Here is a 27,435-nt window from a genome sequence, read left to right as displayed (position 1 = left end):
GACCAGATGCCTCCCTGACTCAGAGACCAGCCCCCTATATAACTGGCCTGTAGTCTTTGTTCCATAAGGTGGTTCTTTCCAACATTAGTCAGCTATCTTCCCCCTTGCTAGCAAGCTGTAATAAAACCCTTTCTCTCCTATCACCTTGCCTTTCAACTGTTGGCATGTCTTGTGGGGGGCAGATGACCCCCACTTGGACAGTAACATTCTCTTGAGAATGCTCAGTCCTTCCTTGCAACTCGCTCTCTTGCTCTCCATCCCCCAGTCCTGCCCCTCACCACTTTCTGAATAGGATGCAGCTATGCATGTCTGAATCCTTGCTGTGGACATGGTTTGACTTCTTATCCCATGAGGCTCTTTGGGCCCCATGTAAATCAATGGTTGCAAATACATGGGGGGTGGGGCAGGGAGAGATTTGTGATAGGAGGTTATCATTTAATATCATCTATTTATCATATCCTAATTGCAGAGTACCCATAACTCAAGGAAAGGGTTTTTGAGATTTGAAATAAAGTAAAACATACAAAGAAAATCTATTGTGGAAATAAGGATTTATTTTGTGAAGGTGGCAGAAATCATATAAGTGCTTTCAATTAGAAATAGAAAAAATATGCATAAGGCATTATATTAGTGCCTTTATTTTGAGAAACTACAGAAAATCAGCCTATATCCCAAACCACAGAACGTAAAGTCTCTACTATTTGCTGATTGTCCTGATAAAGGCCTTCTGTGGGCCTGAGCTTGGTTCTGCTGCAGCATGGCTTAGAAAGTACTATAAAGGGTATATTGTTTGTACCCTAGGAATTTTCAGACCGAGTTCTCTTTCTTTTTTTTTTTTTTTAAAGATTTTATTTTTCCTTTTTCTCCCTAAAGCCCCCTGGTACATAGTTGTGTATTTTTAGTCATGGGTCCTTCCAGTTGTGGCATGTGGGATGCCGCCTCAGCATGGCTTGACGATTGGTGCCATGTCCACGCCCAGGATCCGAACCAGTGAAACCCTGGGCCGCCGAAGTGGAGCGTGCAAACTTAACCACTCGGCCACCGGGCTGGCCCCAGGACCCAGTTCCTTTTTGTCAAGGGATTTGTAGATTAACACAAATCAAGTTTTAGTGACCCCTATAAAAGTTTTTAGTGAGTATGTTTCTGTCTTAGGCAGTATTTAAAATTAAGAGAGAGACGATGGGGGTGGGTGGGGGGGTAGTGAGGAAAAAGCAATTACTTTGGTTTAAATTTTGAAAGAGAGAAGGTCTTCTTTTACCTAGGGATGAGGCATAGTTTGTAGGGTGGTGGGATATTGAGAAGCCCCGTAACAACAGGTGTGGTGTCAATTTCCTTCGGCTCCACCAGGGGCTTCAGGCAGAAGTTCTGCAGAATGGTGGTGAAGAACAGGAAGAGCTCCATGCGCGCCAGGCCCTCTCCAGCACAGGCCCGCTTCCCTGGAGGGAGGAGACACTTCCGTTAGCTCGCTCCACGGCCAAACACGATGTGCCCCTAAAAGCCATGGAGAACGCTGAGCAGAAGAGTGAATGCTCATAAACTGCCAGAGGACAATAAAACGGTATGGCTTTTCTAAAGGGGTATTTGTGAATACATGTCAAAATTCTCTAAAGAAATTTTCACTATTTAATTCAGGAATTCACCTTCTGGGGATTTATCTGTAGAAATTAGAGACTCACCTATGAGGATGTCACTTGCATCGTTATTTACCACACAGACGAGTTAGATGAAAACTAAACATCCATCTAGAATGGATTAATTAAATAAATCCTCATGCATCTATCATACAATGCAACCTAAACATGTTTCTATGGAAGATTATTTAATACCACATGTGTTTTCTATCACAACATACCAAGTGAAAGGTTATCAAACAGATTGTACAAAATGAACCAAATTTTAATAAACACATCTATCATGTATACCTAGACAATTGTTTGAAATGTATACAGCAAAATATCAACAGTGATTATCTCTGTAGGGTAAAATTGCTAATAACTTTTACTTTGTTTTCTTTTCTGCTTTTCTGCATTTTTATGTGGAACACTTATTACCATTGTCCTTAGAAACAAAACACATTGTTATTTTTGAAAAGAATAATCAAATGATTGGAAAGGATAACAAGGAAAAAGAATGTGTCTGACCCTTCCTAAGTTGTCTTTATGACCTTATAGGAAATAGCCACTGGGAGCCAAGAAGCTCCTGCACAGAGGCAAGGGTGTGTAGGGTGTGTGGGGTGTGAATTTCAGACGGGAAGAAAGAGGAAGAAGTGGCCGAGGTCTCTTTGATGGCCTCTGGCTCTAAGAGTCAGAAAATTAATAATGGTTAATAATTCAAGAAGAAGAAAGAAACTCGTATATTTGTTTTGGAAAAGTCAATATTACAAAGGGGAGATCAACAGACAAAAGTTTGCAAAAACAAGTCCACTTGTGGTCTGGCAACACATGACATCTGAATTGGATTGACTTGCTTTGGTTTCTTTAAAAACTGGCATTATACTCAATCAGCAAACAACAAAATTGTCCTTGGATAACTTACCTGATCCTACTGGTGTACAGACTTAAATGGCTCCGTCCAGATTTGGGGGGTTGTGACGGTTTGATATGATTGACTTTGTTATCATTAGCGGATTAGTAATGCTATGAATTCACTGAAGCTAAAAGTTGTCCAAAATGTGCGTGAGTATGGTTTGGATGGATTTATTTGCACTTACCAAGGGAAAAAGGCACAAAGTATTCTGTTTTCCTGAAGCTGCCATTTTTATCCAAAAAGTGGCCAGGGTCAAACTTCTCTGGGTTAGGAAACTCCTTGCAATCGAATAAGACTGAAGACAGTAATGGCAATACAGTAGTGCCCTGGAACCAAGAAATGGAGAGTGGAGTGGTACTTTAGCACACTTATCCTTGTTCATAACCAAGTCTAGCAACTATAGTGGATTGAATGGGACTGAGCACTCTTTTCTTCTAAAGATTGGCACCTGAGCTAACAACTGTTGCCAATCTTTTTTTCTTCTTCTGCTTTTTTCCCCAAATCCCTCCAGTACATAGTTGTATATTTTAGTTGTGGGTCCTTCTAATTGTAGCATGTGGGAGGCCGCCTCAGCATGGCGTGATAAGCAGTGCCATGTCCACGTCCAGGATCTGAACCAGCGAAACCCTGGGCCGCTGAAGCAGAGCGCTCAAACTTAAGCACTCAACAACGGGGCTGGCCCCAGGACTGAGCACTCTTAAGTTTGTCTGGTGAGTGATAGTGTCGAGTTATGGCTATTTTATACACACACATATATTTATATGGCTACTTTATGGCTACTTTATATATTGTATTTCATACAAAATCTTTTATTGAATAATAAGATGGTTCTCTGGGAAGAGCAATGTTATGGTCAATGTGCAGTAATCAATGGTTGTTGATAAACTGGGATTTGCAACCCATTTCTCTAGACATGAGCTTTACTGGAATTGCTGCCTCAAACTGGAAGAGCCTACTTTGTCACAATTTTTTTCTTTCTGAATTCAGGTATGAATGGAAGAAAATGAGATGTGAAAACTTGAATCTGTTGAATCAAAACCCACTTCCCTCACTTGTAAAATTGGGTGGGGTAACAAAAACACAATATTTTCTCCTTTTTCACAAAAGATTTTTGTGAGGTCTAAATGACAGAGTAATATGGATAACCAGCGTTTATGTCGGACGCTTCACGTTTGCCTCACGCTCTGCTTAGTTGTTTACAAATCTCGCTTAATTCTCGCTTCAGCCACACCCAGTAAGTTCTCTTTCTGTTCCTCATTATGCATCGCACTGTGTGTACATTGCGTAAGGAGGAAACTGCCATTCGGAGAGGAGAAATGACTTACTTGAGCTTATACTGTTAGCAAGTGGTGTGGTTAGAATTTGACGCAAGTTCTTTCTGACCATAAAGCATTCCTGTTTAAGTGAAAGCTTCCTTTTTCCATTTTTACTTTATTTTGTATTTCCTTAAACATTATTTTACGATTATTGGAGTAGGCGAGATATACAGAAAATACAGAAAGGTGAAAGTGAAAATATCCTCTCCCTATACTCAGGTACCCTGGTTCCCTTCTTAATGTAATCACTGTTACCAACTTATGCTATATCCTTGAGGAAATACCTTAGGGACTGAGAAAAAAAGACACATACGTATCCCCCACTATTGTAACACAAATAGTAGCATCCTATAGTGTTCTGTAGCCTGCTTGGTATTCCACTTTATAGGAATAAAAGAATTTTAGAAATTCCTTTTTTAAATAAATTTAATAAATAAAATTTAAATATTAAAGTCCTTTTTAAATGAAGATCTATGGATTTTCCAACCTTCAAATATCACAAAGAAACGAATGTTCTTATTTTTGGAAAATATACATAAATTCCTAATAGTGGAACTGCTCTTCAAATTGTACATATTTTTTAAAATTTTGATAAGTATTGTCACATCTCCTGCCATAGAGGTTACATCAATTTATATTGCTAACAAAAATATATGCTTTTTTACATCCTGCCAACATATTATGATGAGTAAAAATATGTTTCTTTATAGTTTTTATTTTCAACATATTTTATTTTGTGAGTATATTTTTATAGATTTAAGAACCATTTGTATTACTTTTACTTAAATTTTAGTTTGGTTTCCCTTGCACGTATCCGTTGGGTTTTGGGTTTGTTCATACTGACTGTAGGAATTCATTTTATTTTTCAGTAATTAGTCTTCTGCTCTAATGAGCTGTGCAAAATTTCCTCTCAGTTTGTCATTTGACCTCGTTTCTTTTTCTAGGCAGATTTTTCTTATTTGCATGTATTTTTAAATTTCTGGCCCTCTTGTTCCTCTTTTCTTTGGTCATTGTTAGAAAATCTTTTGTCACTCTGAAATTCTCAAAAAAATTATTGCTTTTATCCCTAGTGCTTTTAGTTTAACATTCTATGTGTATATATTTGAACCACAAAGAATAAATTTTCATGTAAAGTGTGAGGTAGGGATCTATTATGATTTTTTTCCAACTTCTCTGGGAGTTTTCCAATCTCAATTGAATAGTCCATATTTTCCCTCTGGGTTACAAGGAAAAAGGCACCTTTATCATGTACCAAGTTTCCATGTATAATTAAGTTTATTTCTAGGCTTTATTCAATTGATCCATCTATTTAAGAAGCTGTATTACACTACTATAATAACTGTGACTTTTATATATTTTATTATTATTTATATATATATTTTATATATTTTTATTACATTATTTATATATTATTATTATTTTAATATTTGTTAGGACCTGTCCCTGACTATCCTTTATTTTTTAATTTTCCATATCAAATTTGGGATCTGTTAGTATAGTTCCAAAAAAATCTGGTTGATATTTTCATTGAGATCTCATAAATGTATAAATTGATTTGGGGATAATTGCTATTTTCCTACCCAAACACAGAATAAGTCTTTTAATTTATTCAAAAATTTTATATCCCTCACTAACGTTTTATTTTATTTTATTTTTTGTGGAAGATTAGCCCTGAGCTAACATCTGCTGCCAATCCTCCTCTTTTAGCTGAGGAAGACTGGCCCTGAGCTAACACCTGTGCCTATCTTCTGCTACTTTATATGAGGGACGCCTGCCACAGCATGGCTTGACAAGCAGTGTGTAGGTGCACACCTGGGATCCGAACCGGTGAACCCAGACCGCTGAAGCAGAACATGCACACTCAACGGCTGCGCCACTGGGCCGGCCCCTGAAACTGTTTAAATGTAAAACTCAAGCCCTTAATCACTACAGAAGACTGACTGCATCCCCAGTAAACGTTTTGGTAAATGCTAAAGGCTCTACAAATGTCAACTGTTAGGGGCAGCAATATCCCAAATTTCCTGGTACATGAGGTCCTGGGAAGGGAGAATTGGGGTTAAAGAAGGTTGACGTTTGGCTTGCTTACCTTACAGCTGCAGACACATTTTCCATCTCTTCTTCCTTTTTTTAATTCATCATGAAAAATCAAATTTCAGTTCCTACAGGATTCTCACCAATGGAAATCACTGCTCCCTTAATACATTCTATATGAGAGTGAGAGGAGGCCTTGGAAGCCCAGCTCAGTCTCCCAGAAGTTCTAGGAAGGCAGAGACAGGGTCACAGAGGTACCAAATGACCTGAGTGTGCACTGCATGGCAGTGACAGATTTCAAACCCAGCCCAGGTGACTCTAACCTTGTGTTCTTTCCTCAACTCTTTCCGCCTCTCTTCCTGCAACAGAACTGAGAAGGCTCTCACAGGCCCCACCGAGGTATCATGCCACCCCTTCTGTCTCAGCCAGCTTTCCCAGATGCATCTAACCTTGGGGATGACATAGTTTCTGAATTTTGTGTCCCGGGTCACAGCATGGGGTAGATCAGAAGGCAGGAGGGTGATGTATCTTTGTATCTCGTGCAACACGGCCTCTGTGTAGGGAAGCCTCATCTTGTCTTTCATGCAGGGGCTTTGGTTGCGTCCGATCACACGGTCAATTTCTTCATGCACTTTGGCTGCAGAGACACGAATCATGAATGCTACTCAAGAGATGTGTTCCCTGGAGAGCTGAAGATGACCTGAAATGCTTGTAATGTGCAAAAGAAAGTGGCCTAGAAAAGACTTCCGAGATCAAAGACATGTCACTAAGCAGCCCCTTGCCCTGCTCCTGATGGCATTTCTATTTTCCCCTTTGCTGCAAATACTAGAGATTTTGCTGCAGGGAACATAAAGTATGTCCTCAGCCTCCCGCCTTAATTGGTTTGTTCTCGTGTACAGGTGAGGAGAGGACCTTTGTGGCAGGGATTATGGCTTATCCCATGATTCCTGGCAAAGGAGCTGTGGAGAAAAAATGTTTAGTCCTCACTCTAGTGGGAGCATCTCCTTTGTCAACTTCATCCACTCGCCTGCATGTTTTGCGGGAAAGGCAAACACCATTTTGTTGAGCAATATAAACACTGGCTTATTAAGGCCTATCCTCTAAGAATGTGCTTGAGAAAATGGAGCTAATACAATTTCATTTTTGAATTTTAAATTATACCGGAGCTAAAAATCCCCTTTGGAGAGTTTAGTCCATTTTCAAGATGGGAAAACAGAGGCCAGCAAGATGAAATAACTTGTTTGAGGTCACACAGCCAGGTATTGGCCCAGGATGAGAATTCAACATGGGAACACACGTGACCCTCATCTAAATAGGACTCGCCCTTTGGCATTGCATCTCATATGTGAATTGGGATTCAGAAACTTCTCTGTTTTTAAACGTAAATGACAGCCCTTGAATTCTTAAAGATCTCTCTTCCTTATCAGCGTCATTAGATATAATTCTGACCTACAAAAACAAAACCACATGGATGGCCCTTTGCATGATGCTGTACAAGGCGGCCCAGAGAAAGCAAAGCAGTCACTGTCAGCAGGATCTTCCCACCCTCATCTAAAGCCAGGATCTCATCTTTGATTCGGTCACTAGGATGTTTGCTGTACCTTCCACTTCTGGGTGTTTCATTAGGAGCAGGAGTCCCCATCTTAGGGTGCTACTGGTTGTCTCTGTTCCTGCTGTGAACAAATTTGATCCACAGACAGCCAAGTTCTCCAAGTTAAATTCAGACTCTGGTTTGTGCTTCTCCTGCAAATGGTAGAGTTAATAGCTACATGAGTTAAAAAGAAGGCAGTGCCTCATCAGAGCTCCACGGTCACACTGCTTCACTAGTAACAGGCTTCATTTTGTGCACTGTAGTGTAGTGGATAAAAAAATCGGTCATGGAATCAAAACTTCTGGGTCCAAATCCCAGGTTAGTCAATGAACAGATGTGTGCCTTTGGCAAGTTACTGTACCTCTTTACTCGGTTTCATCATCTGTGAAATTGGGATAAAAAAGATAGAACATACCCCATAAGGTTATTATATAGATTAAAAGAGTGAATGGGTGGAAGCTCTTGGAACAATGCTTCATATATACAAATACTCAGTGAATGGTATCTTCTTTTATTACATTTAGGGGAAAGGACTAGATGATCAGCTCTAGGTGAGCACAATGTAGAGAAATCATTGGTTCATGAGGGTCTGTTTCCTTCACTTATGCAGACTTAGACACTCCCGGCCCCACTCACTCACATATGACATTCCTCATTATTAATGTCGTTCCTAATATGAAGACTGTATTTGTAGATGTAGGATGTTTTGACTCAAAATTGTTTACATGGAATTGACAAAGTGTTTAGAAAATAAATCGATCCAGGGCTTAAAAATAGTGAGTGAGCTTTCTATTACAAAATAATTATACCAAAAGTAATAGAGATTAAGTCTTCTCTGTTGATGCATCCCCAGCCCTTGGTATAATAACTGGCACTAAGAATTTGTTGAATAAATGAACGTTTAATGAAATAACACTAGTTAAGTTCTTTTTTTTTTTTTTAAGATTTTGGGGCCAGCCTGCTGGCGCAGTGGTTAAGTTCTCACGTTCTGCTTCTCAGCGGTCCCGGGTTCGCCGGTTTGGATCCCGGGTGTGGACGTGGCACCACTTGGCACACCATGCTGTGGTAGGCATCCCACATATAAAGTAGAGGAAGATGGGCATGGATGTTAGCTCAGGGCTAATCTTCCTCAATAAATAAATAAAAAATAAGATTTTATTTTTCCTTTTTCTCCCAAAGTCCCCTGGTACATAGTTGTGTATTTTTAGTTGTGGATCCTTCTAGTTGTGGCATGTGGGATGCCGCCTCAGCATGGCCTGATGAGCGGTGCCGTGTCTGTGCCCAGGATTCTAACCGGTGAAACCCTGGGCCGCTGGAGCAGAGTGCGCGAAATTAGCCACTCGGCCACGAGGCCAGCCCCCACTAGTTAAGTTCTATATTTCGCTATATTCAAATTATTTTCATTGCTGATTATTTTTTGGTAGGCTTTTAATACCATTGGTTTTTAAATTTGAGGAAAGCATTAGGGTGCTTGTTTTTAAAATTAGCTTCATTTTTAAAGCCGTGAATCAAACTTTTCTTCACTCGGGTTCTTTATACCATGTATCTCCTGTTCATTTCAAAATGGGATGATTTCTGTGTATAGATGTCCAAGTTTTTAGGCACATTGTCATTTCCTACCTATGGTCCTTACTGCATTTATATGGAATCAAGAATACTGAGCATTTTAAATAACTCTCTCACAACAGAACGTCTAGTTAGTTTTCAAAAGTCTTTTGCTGGTGAAGAGAGTTAGGAAGAAAATGGAAATGTTAACATATATTTTATTTATGTTCTAACTCTGTAATTTAACTAAGGATGGACAACACCATTTTATTAATTCTTAACACAACCCAAATCTATTATCTAGTAAGTTTGTAGAGATTTAATATTAAAACAGAATGGAACGAAACTAATAGGAAAGCAGAAACACTTCAGAAGTTTCTACCCATCATCTATTGATAGCTATCTTACAGGAAAATAGACATGGAGCGGAGAAGGAGGAATGGTTGAAATCCAGACATTGGCATAGCAACTTTCCTTTTGTTCCTTCCTCTGGCCCTGTTCAGTGGATCTCAAGGCTTTTGTATATGTGTTAACAACTGCCCATGGTGCCCTGCCAGTGTTTCCTGTATTGGTAAATGACCCCAACCTCCATCCAGTTAGGCAAACCAGGAACCTAGCACCTCATCTCTTGCATTTCCCAACTCGTCACCAATACTATTAATTTTACCTCCTAAATATCTCTCAAATCTATCCATTTCTCTTCATTTCCACCACCAGCACCTATGGCTACCATCTCTGCCTTGGGCTACTGCAATAGTCTTATGTAGAAGATGCTGTTGGTGCCCTGCCCAGATACCTTTTACTGGTTCAGGTCCCCTATGGCCCAACCTGCAGCTTTCTCTGGAGGAGTCCCTTGGGCACTGGAGCCACATTGCCAAGAGATGCATGGGAGCTAGCTGCCGCACCACCCTCAGGGGCTGCCTATAGCCGATGACTAATGGGCACAGGGGTACAAAACTCCAGCTTCCTTGCTTCAGGGCGTGACAAACTCCACGCTGCAATTGATACTCTACAGCCCTCTGTAGGATCCAGCAGAGACTAGACCTTATGTGAAACCACACCGATGTTTAACTTTTTCCCCTTCCCTATCCTTCACATACAAATTTCTCCTGATGGTGCTCCTTTCATAAATCACTTTCATACAAATCCCTATTTTATAGGCTCTGCTACCAGGAAACTTAACCTCAGTCAACTTCTAGCTGTTCTCTCTGTATCTACTGTTAACCTCACCAATCTGTCCTCCACATTACAAATATGATCATTCTTGACACGGTGCTTCAACCCTGCAAATCTTATCCTAATGTTATTGATATTAGGATAGAAACTAAACTAAGTAATATGGCCTGCCAGGCCCTGCGTGAATGGTCAACGTACTGGTGCTTCAGCTTCTCTCCCACCACTCTCCCCCACTCCTTCCCTGCCAGTCACACTGGCTTTCATTCTACCCCTCATATTTCTAAGCTTCCTTCTGCCTCAGGGCTTTTGCACATCTTGTTTTTCTGCTTAGTATATTTTTCTCTATTGCCTTTACACAGGTAATCCCTACTTACCCTTCAGCTCTCAGTTCAATTGTCACCTGTGTGTGCAGGGACGTACCCAGTGGGCCTTGGGTTGGCGGTCCCTTGTTCACTCACATCAGACTGGCATTAGTGTTCCTGCCACTCTTTCCTATAGCAACTCGTACTTCCTTATTACCACTTCATTGTTGCTGTTGGTTTTGATGATCTTTGCACTAGACTGTAAGCTCCATTAAGTCAAGGACTATATCTTCATTAATCAATTAGTAAAGTTATTCAACAAGTATTTATTGTGCACCTATCCTATGCTAAGCATCATGCTAGTTGCTGGTAATACAAAGTGTGGAAAATCAACACTGACCCCGCCCTCTTGGGGTATACGTGCAGTGGAGAATGTAGAAGTCAATTAAATAAGTATTTCCTTAAACTGTCACAAATGCTATGAAAGCAAATTGCAGGATACTATCTGATTCCTCCTTTTATTCCCTTCACCAAGCCTGATCACCGTGTCTGATACATAGTTAGTACTAAATAATATTTTCAAAAGATTGAATTAATAGCCTGGCTCTGTTTTCTTTCTTTTTCCCAGACGATCATCTAGCCCACTGAAAGTCAGCAACAAACTTTTCCTTCAGAATGCAGAGGATATTTTGGTGCACATCCTTGGTAAGTGGAATGAGTTTAAATGCCTCTACTATCCCAGGGAAGTTTCTGAGCGGGAAAAGGGGCATCAACATGCCTTCTTTAGATGTGTTTTCTAAGGAAACCAGGCTGTCCAAATCAGCCTTCCTAGGGCTTAAGAAGACTAAGCAAGTTATTATTAATTAAATGTTTGCTATAATTTGTACATTTAGTTGAGAGATATTTTTCTTTCATTTATATATATTTGGGGGACCTTTGCATAAACAATGTTAATTTTACAGCGCTCAAACCACAATCTTCATATTCTAAGTTGTTATATATGTGCTTACATTTAAATATCTTTTTTACAATCTATTGCTGGTCACAGTCGTGACTGTTTTTCTACAGATGTGCTCATGGACAGTCATGCTGCTATTTCTGTTCAGTGACATTCTGAGGATTTGTGGCTGTGTGAGTACGAGCTATTCAATATTTTTAATACCACCCATGGTTAATGTATAATGTATTTCCTTTAGAATCTTTATCCACCACCAGTTTCAAATAACAAAAATTGTTTCTATGGGAAAATACAATCAGCTTTTTATAATGTATTGGTCTAATGACGTACTATCTGGGAAGCATTGTGGCAAAAATGGCTGATGACGTACGTGTAAATGATGGGTAGACAAAAATGCATGTGTGTTTTATCCACCCCAAGATAAACATGTGTTCAAAAACAGGAATTTATGGGCCAGCCCGATGGTGCAGCGGTAAAGTGCACACGTTTCACTTTGGTAGCAAGGGGTTCGCAGGCCGGGATCCCGGGTGTGGACATGGCACTGTGCATCAAGCCATGCTGTGGCAGGCATCCCACATATAATGTAGAGGAAGATGGGCATGGATGTTAGCAAAAAGAGGAGGATTGGCATCAGATGCTGGCTCAGGGTTGATCTTCCTCAAAAAAAAAAAAAAACCCAGGAATTTACATATGTAATATCACGTAGCTCTTTTTTTTAAAAAAAGATTTTATTTTTCCCTTTTTTCTCCCAAAGCCCCCTGGCACATAGTTGTGTATTTTTAGTCGTGGGTCCTTCTAGTTGTGGCATATGGCACGCCGCCTCAGCGTGGCCTGAAGAGCGGTGCCACGTCCACAACCAGGATCCAAACCGGTGAAACCCTGGGCCGCCGAAGCAGAGCGCACGAACTTAACCACTTGGCCACGGGGCCAGCCCCAGATGTAGCTCATCTTAAATATGTAGCGGGAATATTTAAATGTTAATGTCCAAGTGTAGGAAGTAAATAGAATTACAAAGGAAAAAGAGGTCTTTGGACTATTTTTGAATTTCTATTGCTAATAGTGTACCCCATTGCCGTAACATATCAAGAATTACCTACATGGTGTGATCCTGCTTTCACACACTTCTGTGGAATGATAAAATGTAGGTTCAGGGAAAGATGTCGCACACAGTACCTGCTCCATCTTGCTGAGGAAACAGTCAATGTAGTCTCGAGGGTTATTAGGGTCCAGGGACTCTTGATGCGCCTTCACTTTTTCCAGAATGAAATTTTTAACACCATCAAGCCTTTTGGAAAATGCTTTGTGCTCTCCAGGGAGATGTCTTATGAGTGTTGGCCATAGATTGTATATCTAAATATGAGGCAAAAATACACTGGAAATTAGTTTGTGAAGAGAGACCAGAGTTTCTGAGTGGGGCACCTAATCTCTGTGTGGTCTGGCCAGGGAGAAACGCTTCCTCCAGCTTCCAAACAGAAGAGAAGGGAGTATGATCATCACATACAGGAGAGCATCCCCTTTCCATCTCCTTGCTCATCTTGACTTCAGCCAGCCTGGAGTCAGAGAGGCAGAAATGTGTGTAAGGGCCTTAAAAGAAATGCAGGCAACTGAGGATGTTCTGTCTTGTTTTGTGTGACTCAACCCATGGAGGCAAGCAGAAGGCAACCTTCCATAGGTGCTGGGATAAGCGGCATTGCACTCATTCACTCGGCAGACGTGGAAGCAAGGTGATATTGCTCATGTGGGCACTTTGCTGACAGAGTAGGTCTGGGGCGCTCATAGCCCGTTACCTTACCCGCAGGCTACCAGCGGACCAACGAGATCAACGGCGAGTGCAGATGGCCATACCTGGTTCCATGGAGAGCTTATTTGCTTAAAATTTTCAGTCAGCAAATACATCAGGGAGAGGAACGTCTCATTCTTGTAGTGGAAACGCTCATTGAAGAGGATGGAGCAGATCACATTGCAGGGAGCACAGGCGAAGACGAAGACAGGGTCAAAGGGCTGAGCTGATGTGAGAACAGAACAGCTCTAACATTTAGACTTCTCCTCAGCCTGCATCAGGATTTCAAGAACGGGGCCTCCCTCCTGCTCAGATTCATGCATATAGTTTATTTCCTCTAAACTTCCCCAAATTAGGATGTGGGCATCTTCTAATAATACTAATACTACATGCTATATAGTATTATACTATGCTCCTAATAATATTTATGTTATTATATGAACACTATAATAATCAAAAGAGCAGCAAGTAATGTTATGGAGTATTTATGACATGCTGAATACTGTGTAAATGTTTTGCAAAATGTATTATCTACCCCTCAAGTTGAGGTTTGATTTTTAGCCTCATTTTTCAGAAGAGGAAACTGCATCTTAGAGAAGTTGTCACTTATGCAAATTTACACACCCAGTAAATGCAGAAGTTGGGAAAAGAATCCAAGTGAAAGGATTTGAGAGTCATAACTAATAGCTTTGGGTCATTTTTTTCTCAACCCCTTTTTCCTACTCGACTCTCTGATTAATAGAGCAGATCGTGGATCATAGAGAGACTCCCAAAGGAGGAGCTTTGATTGGGGGTGGTGTGTGCAGGACATCCCCGCCCCTAAAGGGATGGTTAATGGAATTCACCCTCCATTTTTCTGAGCTCCTCCACCAGGCACCGGGCTTCCTCCTGGACCCTCTCCTCGATGCTTCTCTTCCCCATCCCAAAGTTCCTCAGGGTCATGAGGGAGAAGCGCCGCATTTGCTTCCATGTCTCTCCATTGCTGAAGAGGATTCCTAGGGAACGAAGCAAAGAGCAGGAAAGTATCTTGCATCACCGAGTCGGATTTTCCCTCAAGCTGATCTCTTGTGTGTACCCTGAACTGTTTCCAGGGCCCCTTATGGGGATTCAGCAACTGGCAAGTTAAGAGCACAACATATTCTGTAGTTTGGGTGAAAAATTTGTCACAAAGAAAATAAAACCCAAGGGGCCAGAGATGGTGGAATTGGGCAGGGGGAATCATCGGCAGCTGGAGAATATTCCCAAGAATGGGAAGGGCCCTCTGTGTGGTTTTGTTACAAATGGTCAAAATGGCATGTGTTCTCACAAACCACTTTCCCAAGGGTCTGTTTTTACACTTAATATCCCTCTAACTTGTGGTTTATTTCCTCTATGTGATTTCCTCTATTAGAGGATAACCTGTAAGCAACTTCAGAGCAGATCAATGAGATCTATGTTTCTATTCTCCTCTGAATTTACTACAGCTAATGTTAGCCTAATCTGAAGAAGAAGAAACTAAGGAGCAAAGGAACTCGGTGTGATCCATGCCAATGCTTTTTAACTTCTTCCTCTGTACAAAACCAGCTATGGATTCTGAATTTCCTGTTGCTCTTTTTTTTTTTTTCTTTTTTCTTTTTTTTCTTATTGAGTTAATGATAGGTTGCAATCTTGTGAAATTTCAGTTGTACATTAATGTTTGTCATTCGTGTTGTAGGTGCACCACTTCACCCTTTGTGCCCACCCCCCACCCCACCTTTCCCCTGGTAGCCACTAAACTGTTTTTAGTCCATAATTTTAAATTCCTCATATGAGTGGAGTCATACACAGATTATCCTTCTCTTGCTGGCTTATTTCACTTAACATAATTCCCTCAAGGTCCATCCATGTTATTGCAAATGGAATGATTTTGTTCTGTTTTGCAGCTGAGTAGTATTCCATTGTATATATGTACCACATCTTCTTTATCCATTCGTCTGTTGCTGGGCACTTAGGTTGCTTCCACGTCTTGGCTATTGTAAACAGTGCTGCAATGAACATTCGGGTGCATAGGACTTTTGGGATTGCTGACTTCAAGCTCTTTGGATAAATACCCAGTAGTGGGATGGCTGGATCGTATGGTAGTTCTATTTGTAATTTTTTGAGGAATCTCCATACTGTTTTCCATAGTGGCTGCACCAGTTTGCATTCCCACCAGCAGTGTATGAGGGTTCCTTTTTCTCCACAACCTCTCCAACATTTGTTACTATTAGTTTTACATATTTTTGTCATTCTAATGGGTGTAAGGTGATATCTTAGTGTAGTTTTGATTTGCATTTCCCTGATGATCAGCGATGATGAGCATCTTTTCATGTGCCTATTGACCATCAGTATATCTTCTTTGGAGAAATGTCTGTTCATGTCTCCAGCCCATTTTTTGATTGGGTTGTTTGATGTTTTGTTGTTGAGTTGCAAGAGTTCTTTATATATTATGGATATTAAGCCTTTGTCAGATATATGACTTGCAAATATTTTTTCCCAGTTAGTGGGTTGTTTTTTTGTTTCAATCCTGTTTTCATTTGCCTTGAAGAAGCTCTTTAGTCTGATGAAGTCCCATTTGTTTATTCTTTCTATTGTTTCCCTTCCCTGAGAAGGCATGGTGTCTGAAAAGATCCTTTTAATACTGATGTCAAAGAGTGTACTGCCTACGTTTTCTTCCAGAAGCCTTATGGTTTCAGGTCTCACCTTTAGGTCTTTGATCCATTTTGAGTTTATTTTGGTGAATGGTGAAAAAGAATGGTCAATTTTCATTCTTTTACATGTGGCTTTCCAGTTTTCCCAGCACCATTTGTTGAAAACACTTTCTTTTCTCCATTGTATGCCCTCAGCTCGTTTGTCAAAGATAAGCTGTCCATAGATGTTGGTTTTATTTCTGGCTTTCAATTCTGTTCCATTGATCTGTGCACCTGTTTTTGTACCAGTGCCATGCTGTTTTGATTACTGTAGCTTTGTAGTATGTTTTGAAGTCAGGGATTGTGATGCCTCCTGTTTTGTTCTTTTTTCTCAGGATTGCTTCTGAAATTCGGGGTCTTTTGTTGCCCCATATGAATTTTAGGATTCTTTGTTCTAATTCTGTAAAGAATGTCATTGGCATTCTGATTGGGATGGCGTTGAATCTGTAGATTGCTTTAGGTAGAACGGACATTTTAACTATGTTTATTCTTCCAATCCATGTACATGGAATGTCTTCCCATCTCCTTATGTCGTCATCCAATTCTCTCAGAAAGGCCTTGTAATTTTCATTATATAGGTCCTTCACTTCCTTAGTTAAATATACCCCAACGTATTTTATTCTTTTTGTTGCAATTGTGAATGGTATTGTATTCTTGAGTTCTTTTTCTGTTGGTTCATTACTGGAGTATAGAAATGCTACTGATTTATACAAATTGATTTTGTACCCTGCAACTTTGCTGTAGTTGTTGATTACTTCTAACAGTTTTCCAATGGAGTCTTTGGGGTTTTCTATATATAAGATCATGTTGTCTGCAAACAGCAAGAGTTTCACTTCTTCCCTCCCTATTTGGATTCCTTTTATTCCTTTTTCTTGCCTGATTGCTCTGGCCAGGACCTCCAGTACTATGTTAAATAAGAGTGGTGATAGAGGGCATCCTTGTCTCGTTGCTGTTTTCAGGGGGATGGCGTTCAGTTTTTGCCCATTGAGTATGATGTTGGCTATGGGTTTGTCATATATGGCCTTTATTATGTTGAGGTATTTCCCTTCTATGCCCATTTTGTTCAGAGTTTTTATCATAAATAGCTGTTGGATCTTGTCAAATGCCTTCTCTGCATCTATTGAGATGATCATGTGGTTTTTATTCCTCTGTTTGTTGATGTGGTGTATCACATTGATTGATTTGCAGATGTTGAACCATCCCTGTGTCCCTGGTATGAATCCCACCTGATCATGATGTATGATCCTTTTGATGAATTCCTGAATTCTGGTTGCCAAAATTTTGTTTAGAATTTTTGCATCTATGTTCATCAGTGATATTGGCCTGTAGTTCTCTTTTTTCGTGGTGTCCTTGTCAGGCTTTGGTATCAGCATGATGTTGGCCTCATAGAATGTGTTAGGAAGTGTTCCATCCTCCCTAATTTTTTGGAATAGCTTGGAAAGGATAGGTATTAAATCCTCTCTGAAAGTTTGGTAGAATTCCCCAGGAAAGCCATCTGGTCCTGGGGTTTTATTCTTTGGGATGTTTTTGATTGCTGTTTCAATCTCTTTCCTTGTGATTGGTCTGTTCAAACTGTCTGCTTCTTCTTGAGTGAGCTTTGGGAGATTGTAGGAGTCCAAGAAATTATCCATTTCCTCTAGGTCATCCATTCTGTTGGCATATAGTTTTTCGTAGTATTCTCTTATAATCTGTTGTATTTCCGCAGAGTCTGTTGTTATTTCTCCTTGCTCATTTCTGATTTTGTTTATTTGAGCTTTCTCCCTTTTTTTCTTTGTAAGTCTGGCTAGTGGTTTGTCAATTTTATTTATCTTCTCAAAAAACCAGCTCTTTGTTTAATTGATCCTTTCTACTGCCTTTTTTGATTCAATAGTATTTATTTCTGCTCTGATTTTTATTATTTCTCTCCTTCTGCTGACTTTGGGCTTCATTTGTTCTTTTTTCTCTAGTTCAGTTAGGTGTATTTTAAGGTTGCTTATTTGGGATTTCTCTTGTTTGTTAAGATGTGCCTGTATTGTGATGAATTTTCCTCTTAATACAGCTTTTGCTGTATCCCGTATGAGTTGGTATGGCATGCTATCATTTTCATTAGTTTCCAGGTATTTTTTTATTTCTTCTTTAATTTCTTCAATGATCCATTGCTTGTTCAGTAGTGTATTGTTTAGTCTCCACATCTTTGTGCCTTTCTCAGCTTTTTTCTTGTAATTAATTTCTAGCCTTATAGCACTAAGATCAGAGAAGATGCTTGTTATTATTTCAATTTTTTTAAATTTGTAGAGGCTTGCCTTGTTTCCCAACATATGATCTATCCTTGAGAATGTTCCATGTGTGCTTGAGAAGAATGTGTATTCAGCTCTTTCAGGGTGGAGTGATCTATATATGTCTATTAAGTCCAATTGTTTTAGTTTTTCATTCAGCTCCACTATTTCCTTGTTGATTTTCTGTCTGGATGATCTGTCCATTGATGTGAGTGGGGTGTTGAGGTCCCCTACTATTATTGTGTTGTTTTTAACATCTTCCTTTAGGTCTGTTAATAGTTGCTTTATGAATCTTGGTGCTCCTGTGTTGGGTGCATAGATATTTATAAGCGTTATTTCTTCTTGATGAAGTGTCCCTTTGATCATTATATATTGTCCCTCTGTGTCTCTCTTTACCTGTCTTATTTTGAAATCCACTTGGTCTGATATAAGAATTGCAACACCTGCCTTTTTTTCCTTGCTATTTGCTTGAAGTATTGTCCTCCACCCCTTCACCCTGAGTCTGTGTTTGTCCTTGGGGCTGAGGTGTGTTTCCTGGAGGCAACAAATTGTTGGATCTTGTTCTTTAATCCATTTTGCCACTCTGTGTCTTTTTACTGGAGAGTTCAATCCGTTTACATTGAGAGTGATTATTGATGCATGTGGACTTGATGCTGTCAATCTGTCGCTCATTATCTTATTTTCCTGCATTTCTTTTCCTGTTTCCTTTAGCCTACCCATTTAATACTGCAATTTCTTATGCTGGGTTTCTTAGATTTTTCCTTATTTATGATTTGTGACTCTGTTCTGTACTTTATTTTAGTGTCTACCTTGAAGTTTGTATTTAGAATCTCGTGTATAATATAGTCTATTCTCTGGTGGTCTCTTACTTACTTGGCCAATACTGATTTAGACCCTTTGCTCTTCCCCTCCTAAATAATTATTTTCATTTTTTATTCCAACTCGTCTCATTAATTTGTAGTTAGAGTGATAAGATCGTCCTTGTTTTGGTAGTTTCCTTATTTTTACCCTAATGCTATAGTTGAATATTTGCTATCCTGTTCTGGTTCTATCCATCGGTCTCCCTAGTCTGTGGATTGTGTCCCCTTTCTCCCTTTTGTCTTTTTTCAGGTTTGAGAGCCTTCTTGAGGATTTCTTGTAATGGAGGGCTTTTAGTTACAAATTCCCTTAACTTTTGTTTGTCTGGAAAAGATTTAATTTCTCCCTCATATCTGAAGGAAATTCTTGCTGGATAGAGTATTCTTGGCTGAAGATTTTTATCTTTTAAAGCTTTGAATATGTCACTCCATTCTCTCCTAGCTTGTAAGGTTTCTGTAGATAAATCCACTGACACTCTGATAGGGGCTCCTTTATAGGTTATTCTCTTCTTTTTTCTTACTTCCCTGAGTATTCTTTCCTTATCTTTCCTTTTTGCCAATTTTACTACTATGTGCCTTGCAGTAGGTCTTTTTACATTGACAAATCTAGGAGATCTAAAACCCTCCTCTACACACATTTCTCCATCGATCCCTAGATTTGGGAAGTTCTCTTCAATAATTTCGTTAAGCACACTTTCTGCTCCATTTTCCTTTTCCACATTCTCGGGAATTCCTATGATCTTTATGTTCTTACTCTTCATTGAATCCATTATCTCTCGGAGATTTTCCTCATTTTTTTTAATTCTTAGTTCTCTTTCTTCCTCTGTCTGGAGCCATTCAGCTTGTCTTTCTTCAATTATGTTAATTTGCTCTTCTATGGTGTCTACACGGGCATTCAGGGAATCCGCATTCTGTTTTATCTGGTCCATTGTGTTTTTCATCTCTAGTAATTCTGTTTGATTCTTCTTTATGATTTCAATCTCTTTTGTGAAGTAACTCCAGAACTCGGCTTGTTTCTCTATCTTTCTCTCTACCTCATTGAGTTTTTTTATTATAGCTGCTCTGAACTCAGTATCACTTAGTTTACCTAATTCCAAGTCCTCAGGACTTAATTCTATGTTTTTATTGTTTTCCTTCTGCTCTGGGGCTTTTATAAATTGCTGGATGGTAGAGGAGCGGTTTTTTCGCATGGTGGTAGAATTCGGTTGCAGTTACAGCCTGTTGCAATTGAAAATGTGTTCCTTCTCTTGAGAGGGAAAATTTCCACATGTGCCCTGGATCCTATAGCATCTCACCTTCCCAAGGGTTTTACTTCTTTGGTAAAGCCTTCTCCACCCTGGATTACCCATTTCTCTCTGTGCTTGTCCCGAGAGCCCTCCTTCTTCCGTTATTGGCCCTGATCCACAGTGTTATAGATGCTGCAGGCTAAATTTCCCGTGCTCCCACACTTGGCAGCTGGCTCTGACTGGGGTAAGCCAAATGGAGGCTGTGGCAAGAGGTTGGAGAGGAGAAAGAAAGGAGAAGCCAGAGATTCCCTGCCCTGCCCACTGCCCCACCTCAGATGGCATCTCTCCCACAGCTGTCCTAGGTTTTTTGATGGTCTAAGTTTTGAAACAATAATAAAATGAATTATCTGTGAGCCTATTGTCCAACTGAAGACCTATAAAATGACAAGTACCATTGTAGCTCCCTCTGCATTGCCTCCCTGATCCTACCAACCCTCCGCGACCCAAACCAGGCTGTCATTGAAAACAGTAATTCCTAGATCTAGTGATTTGTTTATTGTTGCTGCCACTGTGCCACTGTAGTGACAACACCACAAGAGTCCCTTCTCCAGCTCCCTCAACCCTAAGACCTGTGGGTAACAATTTTTGTTTCTAGAGGTTCCCAGATTGTTTCCACTGCATCATATTTGCAGATTTACCTTACAGGGAATCTGGAGTCTGTTTTTGATGTCCATCTCAATAGAGTTCTCAGAGCATCGGTTGTATAGTAAAAGAATGTCTGGTCTTTGTCCCTGGTTCCTGGGAGGGTGCTTCTATACCCTTGGGATCTTTCAAGTGTTGAAAGTATCTTTGTTATTTATGATGAGCCCCTGGGATCATGCTTGAGTTTACAATAACGAGGACTCATTGTGACTCATTGTGGGCCCCTAGACAGTTTCAAGACAGGGCTGGCCATGCCAGAAAGACCAACTGTGTATTTAGAGGGTTGGGACTTTCAGCCAACAGATACCAGCCTGACCTCAGGTGGTAGAGATTGAGATTGAGCTTGAGTTCCATCAGGTGGTCAATGGCTCAATCAATCATGCCCATGTAATGAAGCTCCAATTAAAAACTCTGGACACGAAAGCTCAGGTGAGCTTCCTGGTTGGTGAACACATCAATGTGCCAAGAGGGTAACACACTATGATTCCTAGGGGGAGGATACAGCTCTGCACTGGGGACCCTCCAAGACCTCACCCTATATGACTCTTCACTTGTATTTTTGTATAAAATACACCCTTTATATAATAAAACTTTACTTATAAGTATGGAACGTTCCTGAGTTCTGTGAGTCATTCCAGCAAATGAGGGCAGTCTTGTTGGGGACAATGCCCTTAACCTATGGAGTCTGCACTATCTAAACTAACTAACTAACTAACTAACATTAGTTGCTTGGTGCAGAACAGACACATTAAGTTAGTTAATCGGATTTTTTTGCCAAAGAAAATTAACCTATATTTTGATTTGGAACATACCATGTCCTTTCTGGTTATCTTCAATAATTGGAAAACGTCCTCTGCCAAGGAATTCATCAGCCTGATCAATCAGAGCTTCCTTCACCACCTCATAACCGTGTAAGACCACAGTCAGCTGGGGTCCAAAGTACAGAGTGTAAACAGGGCCATACTCTTTGGCCATCTGGAAAGAGATGTAGCAGTTGTGTAAGTACTATTGTGAAATCTCTCCTTTGGAAGCTTGGGTAGAAATTAAGCAACAGTTTACATGTGGCTTAGCCTTTGCTCCATCAAGTCCACTTTAGGAATTTAACTTGGGGTGTAGTCATGGATTCAGTTTACTTTATTTACATATGCAATCACTGAACAAATATTTACTAAATACCTATATTGCATCAGACACTGTGCACAGCCCAGGAGCCCTCATGGAACTTAGAGTCTAAACGGTAAACAGCAAAACAAACTACATTTGCAATACTAATTAAGCATAATTCCATGAAAGTGATAAAGACAGTGTTGGATGATAATGGGAGAATTTAATAAAATAGAATGTTCAAGAATCTATGAGGGAGATCCAGTGTCAAGATGGCAGCACAGGAGGACTCTGAGCTCATCTCCTCCCATGGACACAACAAACTTACAACTACTCTTGAAGTAACTACCCCTGAGAGAAAACTGAAAACTGGATAAAAAGGACCCTCACAACAAGAGACAGTGCTGAGTGAGATGGAAGAGGCCGAAATTCCTTTCTGGGGAGGAAAAAGCCACATTTTAGCTGCAGGGCTTGGTGGCCGGGAACAATCTGAAGATATGAAGCTTTTCCTGGAGGAGCAGGGCACCTGAGCGGGAGAGCTTTACCACAATAAGGAGCTTTTGGACTCAGCACAACCGAGACTGTAAGTGAGCATAAGTGAGGCCATCTTGTTATGCTAAATGGTCCCAGCTCCTCCTCTGTGTGACTACTCACTGCTCTGCACATACTCTAAAAAATTCACGTGCTCTCCTGATTTATGCCCTCCACTTATGTATGTACCTCCTGATAGCTTGAAAAGTTAAAACTTTGTTCTATGAGTTTCTCTCCAGGAACAGGCTGACCACAGGCGGGAAACACACCTACAAGGCATCCATCACAGCTGACAGAACAGTCAGCTCCCTCCTCACTGCCCATTTCCCCTATATAACTGCCTCAAGATTCTGTAATCCTGGAAGATGGGTTTTTGAGACATTAGTCACCCATCTTCCAATTAGCCGGCTAATCTAATTAAACTTCTTTTCTCGGTCTCTAATTCATTGTGATTAATTGGCTCAGATCACAGGGCGCAGAGCTAGCCCATTGCTCAGTATCAAATTCTGGCGACCCAGATGGGACCATAGCCTCTGCCCATAGCTAGTCGACTTGGAGGGGGCTGTTTTGGGACTTTTCCCTGCAGCTGCAGGGCGGCTTTTTCCACCAGGGGAACTCCCCTTGTGGCTCCCTCGCTTGCCAACTGCCTCTAACACTTCAGTGATTGGGAAACTCAATTCAGAGGAATATTGCTTTGTTCCGGACCTTTGCAACATAAATGAGGTGGTTCAGGACCTGCACCCTGTGGGGCCCAGACCTCACACCTTGCTAACCAACATGCCAGGTGAATTTGGCTGGCTTTCAGTTTGGGGACTTAAAGGATGCATTCCTCTGCATACCACTCGTAGAAGAATCGCAACAACGTTTTGCCTTTGAATGGTGTGACCCTGATACTGAGGCCACTCGACAGTAGTTAGACAGTGCTCCCCCAGGGCTTTCAAAACTCCCCTATGCTTTCTGGGGAGGCCCTAGCTAAAGACCTGAGCTGCTTACAAGAGCAAGAAGGATTGCTGTTAGAGTATGTGGATGTCTTGCTGACAGCGAGCCCCACTTACGAGCAGTGCATAGCCAACACAATAAAGACCTTGAATCATTTGGTTGAATGTGGGTATAAGGTCTCATAAAAGAAAGCATAGATCTGCAAACAAAAAATTACATACTTAGGATTTACCTTATCAAAAGGCCAAAAGGAACTGCTGCCAGACCAAAAGAAAGCTATAACGTGACTGCTTCATAGTAAAACCCATGAGGCTCTAAAAGGGCTAGACCAGGGGCCACTAAGTGGGACAAAGGAATCTCAGGTGGCCCTTGATACCATCAAGACAAAGTTAATTTCCAGATCAAGTACTCACATTATTAGAATGAAAAAGATACTGGCTCACTTCAGGAAGGATGGACAAATAGTAGCCATCCTTTTGGACAATCCAAATGTACAGGCGCAAGTCCCCCTAAACTCAGCCACCTTGCTCCCTAATCAGACATCAGAAGCCTTAAAACCTGACTGCTTACTAGAGATGGAGACAGTGTGTTCTAGCTGACATGTTTTGTTGGACTGTCCACTGGAAGAATCGGACTCGTAACTCTTGACAGATGGCAGCAGCTTCGTGGATCAAGGTAAGAGACACGCGGGGTACACGGTCATAACTTTACAAGAGGTCAAAGCCCTACTCCCAGGGACATAGGCTCAAAAAGCGAAAATCATCGCCCTCACTTGGGCTCCAAATCTAGCTCAAGGGAAGACAGTAAATATATACACAGATTCCTGTTATGCCTTTCCTGTAGTTCATGCTCATGGGAAAATATGAAAAGAAAGGGGACTCTTAACAGCAGGAAAAAAGGAAATCAGATATAGCCCTAAACTCTTAAAACTCTTTGGTGCTATTAATGAGCCTGCTCAGGTAGCTATCACGCATTGCCCTGGCTACCAGAGGGAGAATCTAATGGGTCCAGAAGTACATCACAGGGCCCCACCTGCAAAAGACAATACAATAGGTCGCTAAAAATTGCATAATCTGTGCAAAGAACAATCCCAAGGCCGCTTCCAGTCCCCCACATGTGGGGGCCCAACATAAAAAAATCTGGCCTAATGAAGACTGGCAAATAGACGTTACCCACATTCCCCAGGCAGCTGGGAGTTTTAGGTTTTTGTTAGTGTTTGTAGACACCTTCACCAGGTGGGTGGAAGCTTTTCCCACTCAGACTGAGAAAGCATCAGAAGTCACTCGCATATTGCTGAGAAATCATCCCAGGTTTGTCTGCCTAATACCTTGCAGAGTGATAATGGACCAGCTTCTGTCTCCCAAATAACCCAACAAGTGTCAAAAGCTTAGACATCCCATGGAGACTATACTCAGCTTGGAGACCTCCATTGACTGGAGACATGGAGAAAACAAACTGCACCTTAAAGAAGACCATTGCCAAAATCTACCAGGCAACACAACCAACTTGGGATAAGGCACCGCCCCTTGCCCTGCTACCGGTCAGAGTAGCTCCGTGAAGTGGACTTAAATTGAGTCCTTTCAAAATTCTATATGGGAGACCCTTTCAGGCATCTTCCCCTGGGACTGAACCTCTGGACTTTTTAAGGAATGTCACGATTGCTAATGATGTTAAATCTTTAAACTCTGTATTAACTTCTGTCCATGACTTTGCATCTCATAGGTCTGCATATCCGTCTGACGTCCCTCTACATACCTTCCTGCCTGGTGATCATGTTTTGCTGAAAACTTGGAGAGACCAGGGCCCGAAAACCAGTTGTCACCCAAATGGACGGGCCCCTTTGAGATTCTTCTCATCACTCACTCATCTGTAAAACTTGCAAACATAAAACCCTTGGACGTGTAAAACAGCTAACAATTGGGAGCTGGTTTTCAAACTTGTTTTACATACATGCAATTGGATTCAAAGCAGCCATTTGAAATTAGTCATAGGAGGATATGTAATGGTGTGGAAACATGTTCAAGTTTTAAATAAATTTTTGAAAAATAAAATTTAAAAATCCATTCATAAAAAATCCGTTTGTATATTACGATTCCCTCATTTTTTATGATGATTATTTCTAAGAGGCAAAACTTATTGAACTCACTACCTATTCTTTTTTCTTTCTGCCTTTCCTTTTTTTTTTTTTACTTCCACTTTAACGGTGGAGAATTTTGCCACTTTGTACCTCTTTTCTCTATCCGAGAAAAATGAAACTTCCTTCCTTTGTTACTCTGAATGAGAGTGTCTCTATACTTGGGGTACAAACTGACAGGTCCTCCTCTCCCCCTCTCCCCCTCAGCTGATGACTTTGCTCCCTACTTCACAGAGATAGCAGAAATAATCGGAAGAGAATTTCCATATGCTTCTACCATAGTATCTACTCATTTACATGCATCTGTGCCCATGTACACAGTTTTCTGTTAATATAAATGACTCTCTGTGTTCCTAAAAAAGATCCAACTCCCCAACTTGTCTGCTGGTTTCTATTCCCTTCCAGCTACTGTGACATGACATTCCTCTTTACAGCAAAATTGACCAACATCACCCATTTCCCCTCCCCTCGGTCCCTGGCAACCACCAGTCTACTCTCTACTTCTATAAGTTTGCCTATTTTAGATTCCACATGTAAATGAAATCATGGCGGTATGTGGCCTTCTGTGTCTGGCTTACATCACTTAGGATAATATCCTCCAGGTTCATCCTTGTTGTTGTAAATGGCAGAATCTCCTTTCTAAAGGTGAAATAATATTCCTGTGTGTGTGTGTTTGTGTGCGTGTGTATCAAATTTTCTTTATCTGTTCATCCATTGATGGACATTTAGGTTGTTCTGGAGAATATATTCTTACACAATGAATTCATCTTTTCCCCAAAGAGTATTTCCAAAGGAGTGAAGGTCAGTCAGGGCAGCAGAGCTGGGCTGTGTCAGAGTAAGATGTGGGGATCACTCTTCAGAAAGAGGATCACGAAGCATCCCACAGGCCATTTAGTGTAAAATATCAATAATAATAATAACATCATAAAAGGACATTTATTACATTTGACGGGCTGGCCTTTTGGTAAGAGCTATATGTAGAGAGGATTGGAAGCCTTCTAACTGAAATATATTCTGACCCCAGAATTCTCCCATTCACTAGAATTCAACATATATCTCAGATCAAGTCAACACACTCACTGCCTGTTCTAAAGTGATCCAGTCTGGAAAGAAAGAGGCTATCTGTCTTGTAATACAGAAATAGATGCCCAAAAGTGCCTCAGTGGTGAGTAAAACTAAGAAAGACTGAAGATGATTTGAACAGCCTGAAGATGATCCCACTTACCTCGAGATGCCCAGCCCCAGAATGAAACCCCTTTACCTTGGAGAGAGAGGCAGGGAGGTTCTTGAGGTTTAGTTGCATCAGATTTCCAATGATGGGAAGGGGAGTTGGGCCAGGAGGGAGCCTTCCCCATCCATAACTTTTCTTCCACACAAAAAGGAAAACCAGGCAAGTGACACAAATCACAAGAGGAAGAGTAGTAGAGATCCCCAGAAGCTCCATCTCAGCTACCCGATGTTGGGAACTCTCTGGATTGCTTGTGAGAAAACAAAGTCTTATGCAGGGAATGTGACGTACCAGCCAAAGGTTGGTCTGAGTTCTTGGATTTGGGACAAAAACTGGCATTGGTTGTGGCTTTAATTACTTTGCTGAAGTTTGAGATTAAGAAGGATTCACATCTTTCCTCCCTCTCATTCACAAAATCTGCAACTTTTGATTTGCTAAGCCTCTCTATGACATGTACTTTTTCCTTTCAGGACTGATTCATTAAATATGAAGCTGCATTTTATTTTTCATAACTTTCTGAAAACATTCAAATAATTAAGTTCACAAA

At 40.7% G+C, this 27,435-nt stretch overlaps 1 protein-coding gene across 2 annotated transcripts; it reads right to left on the bottom strand.

The window, feature by feature from the left end:
- Window positions 1–534: 534 nt before the first annotated feature.
- CYP2C23 (cytochrome P450 family 2 subfamily C member 23) lies at window positions 535–27,210 on the bottom strand. 2 transcript variants are annotated; one of them, XM_070222971.1, is made up of 10 exons: window positions 26,922–27,210; window positions 21,765–21,927; window positions 14,071–14,220; window positions 13,291–13,451; window positions 12,619–12,795; window positions 7,475–7,616; window positions 6,323–6,510; window positions 5,929–5,963; window positions 2,711–2,852; window positions 535–1,436 (listed from the first exon to the last, which is right to left on the bottom strand). In XM_070222971.1, the coding sequence occupies exons 1-10, from the start codon at window positions 27,102–27,104 to the stop codon at window positions 1,353–1,355; spliced, it is 1,425 nt and encodes a 474-aa protein (XP_070079072.1). In that variant the 5' UTR covers window positions 27,105–27,210; the 3' UTR covers window positions 535–1,352. The 2 variants fall into 2 exon arrangements, with proteins under 2 accessions (XP_070079072.1, XP_014588893.2); XM_014733407.2 differs by lacking the exon at window positions 5,929–5,963.
- Between the last annotated feature and the right edge of the window lie 225 nt (window positions 27,211–27,435).

Source organism: Equus caballus, chromosome 1, assembly GCF_041296265.1.
Source record: "Equus caballus isolate H_3958 breed thoroughbred chromosome 1, TB-T2T, whole genome shotgun sequence".
Lineage (NCBI taxonomy): Eukaryota > Metazoa > Chordata > Mammalia > Perissodactyla > Equidae > Equus > Equus caballus.
Note: the sequence above shows the minus strand (reverse complement) of the source record. Positions and strands in the feature narration are given on the sequence as shown.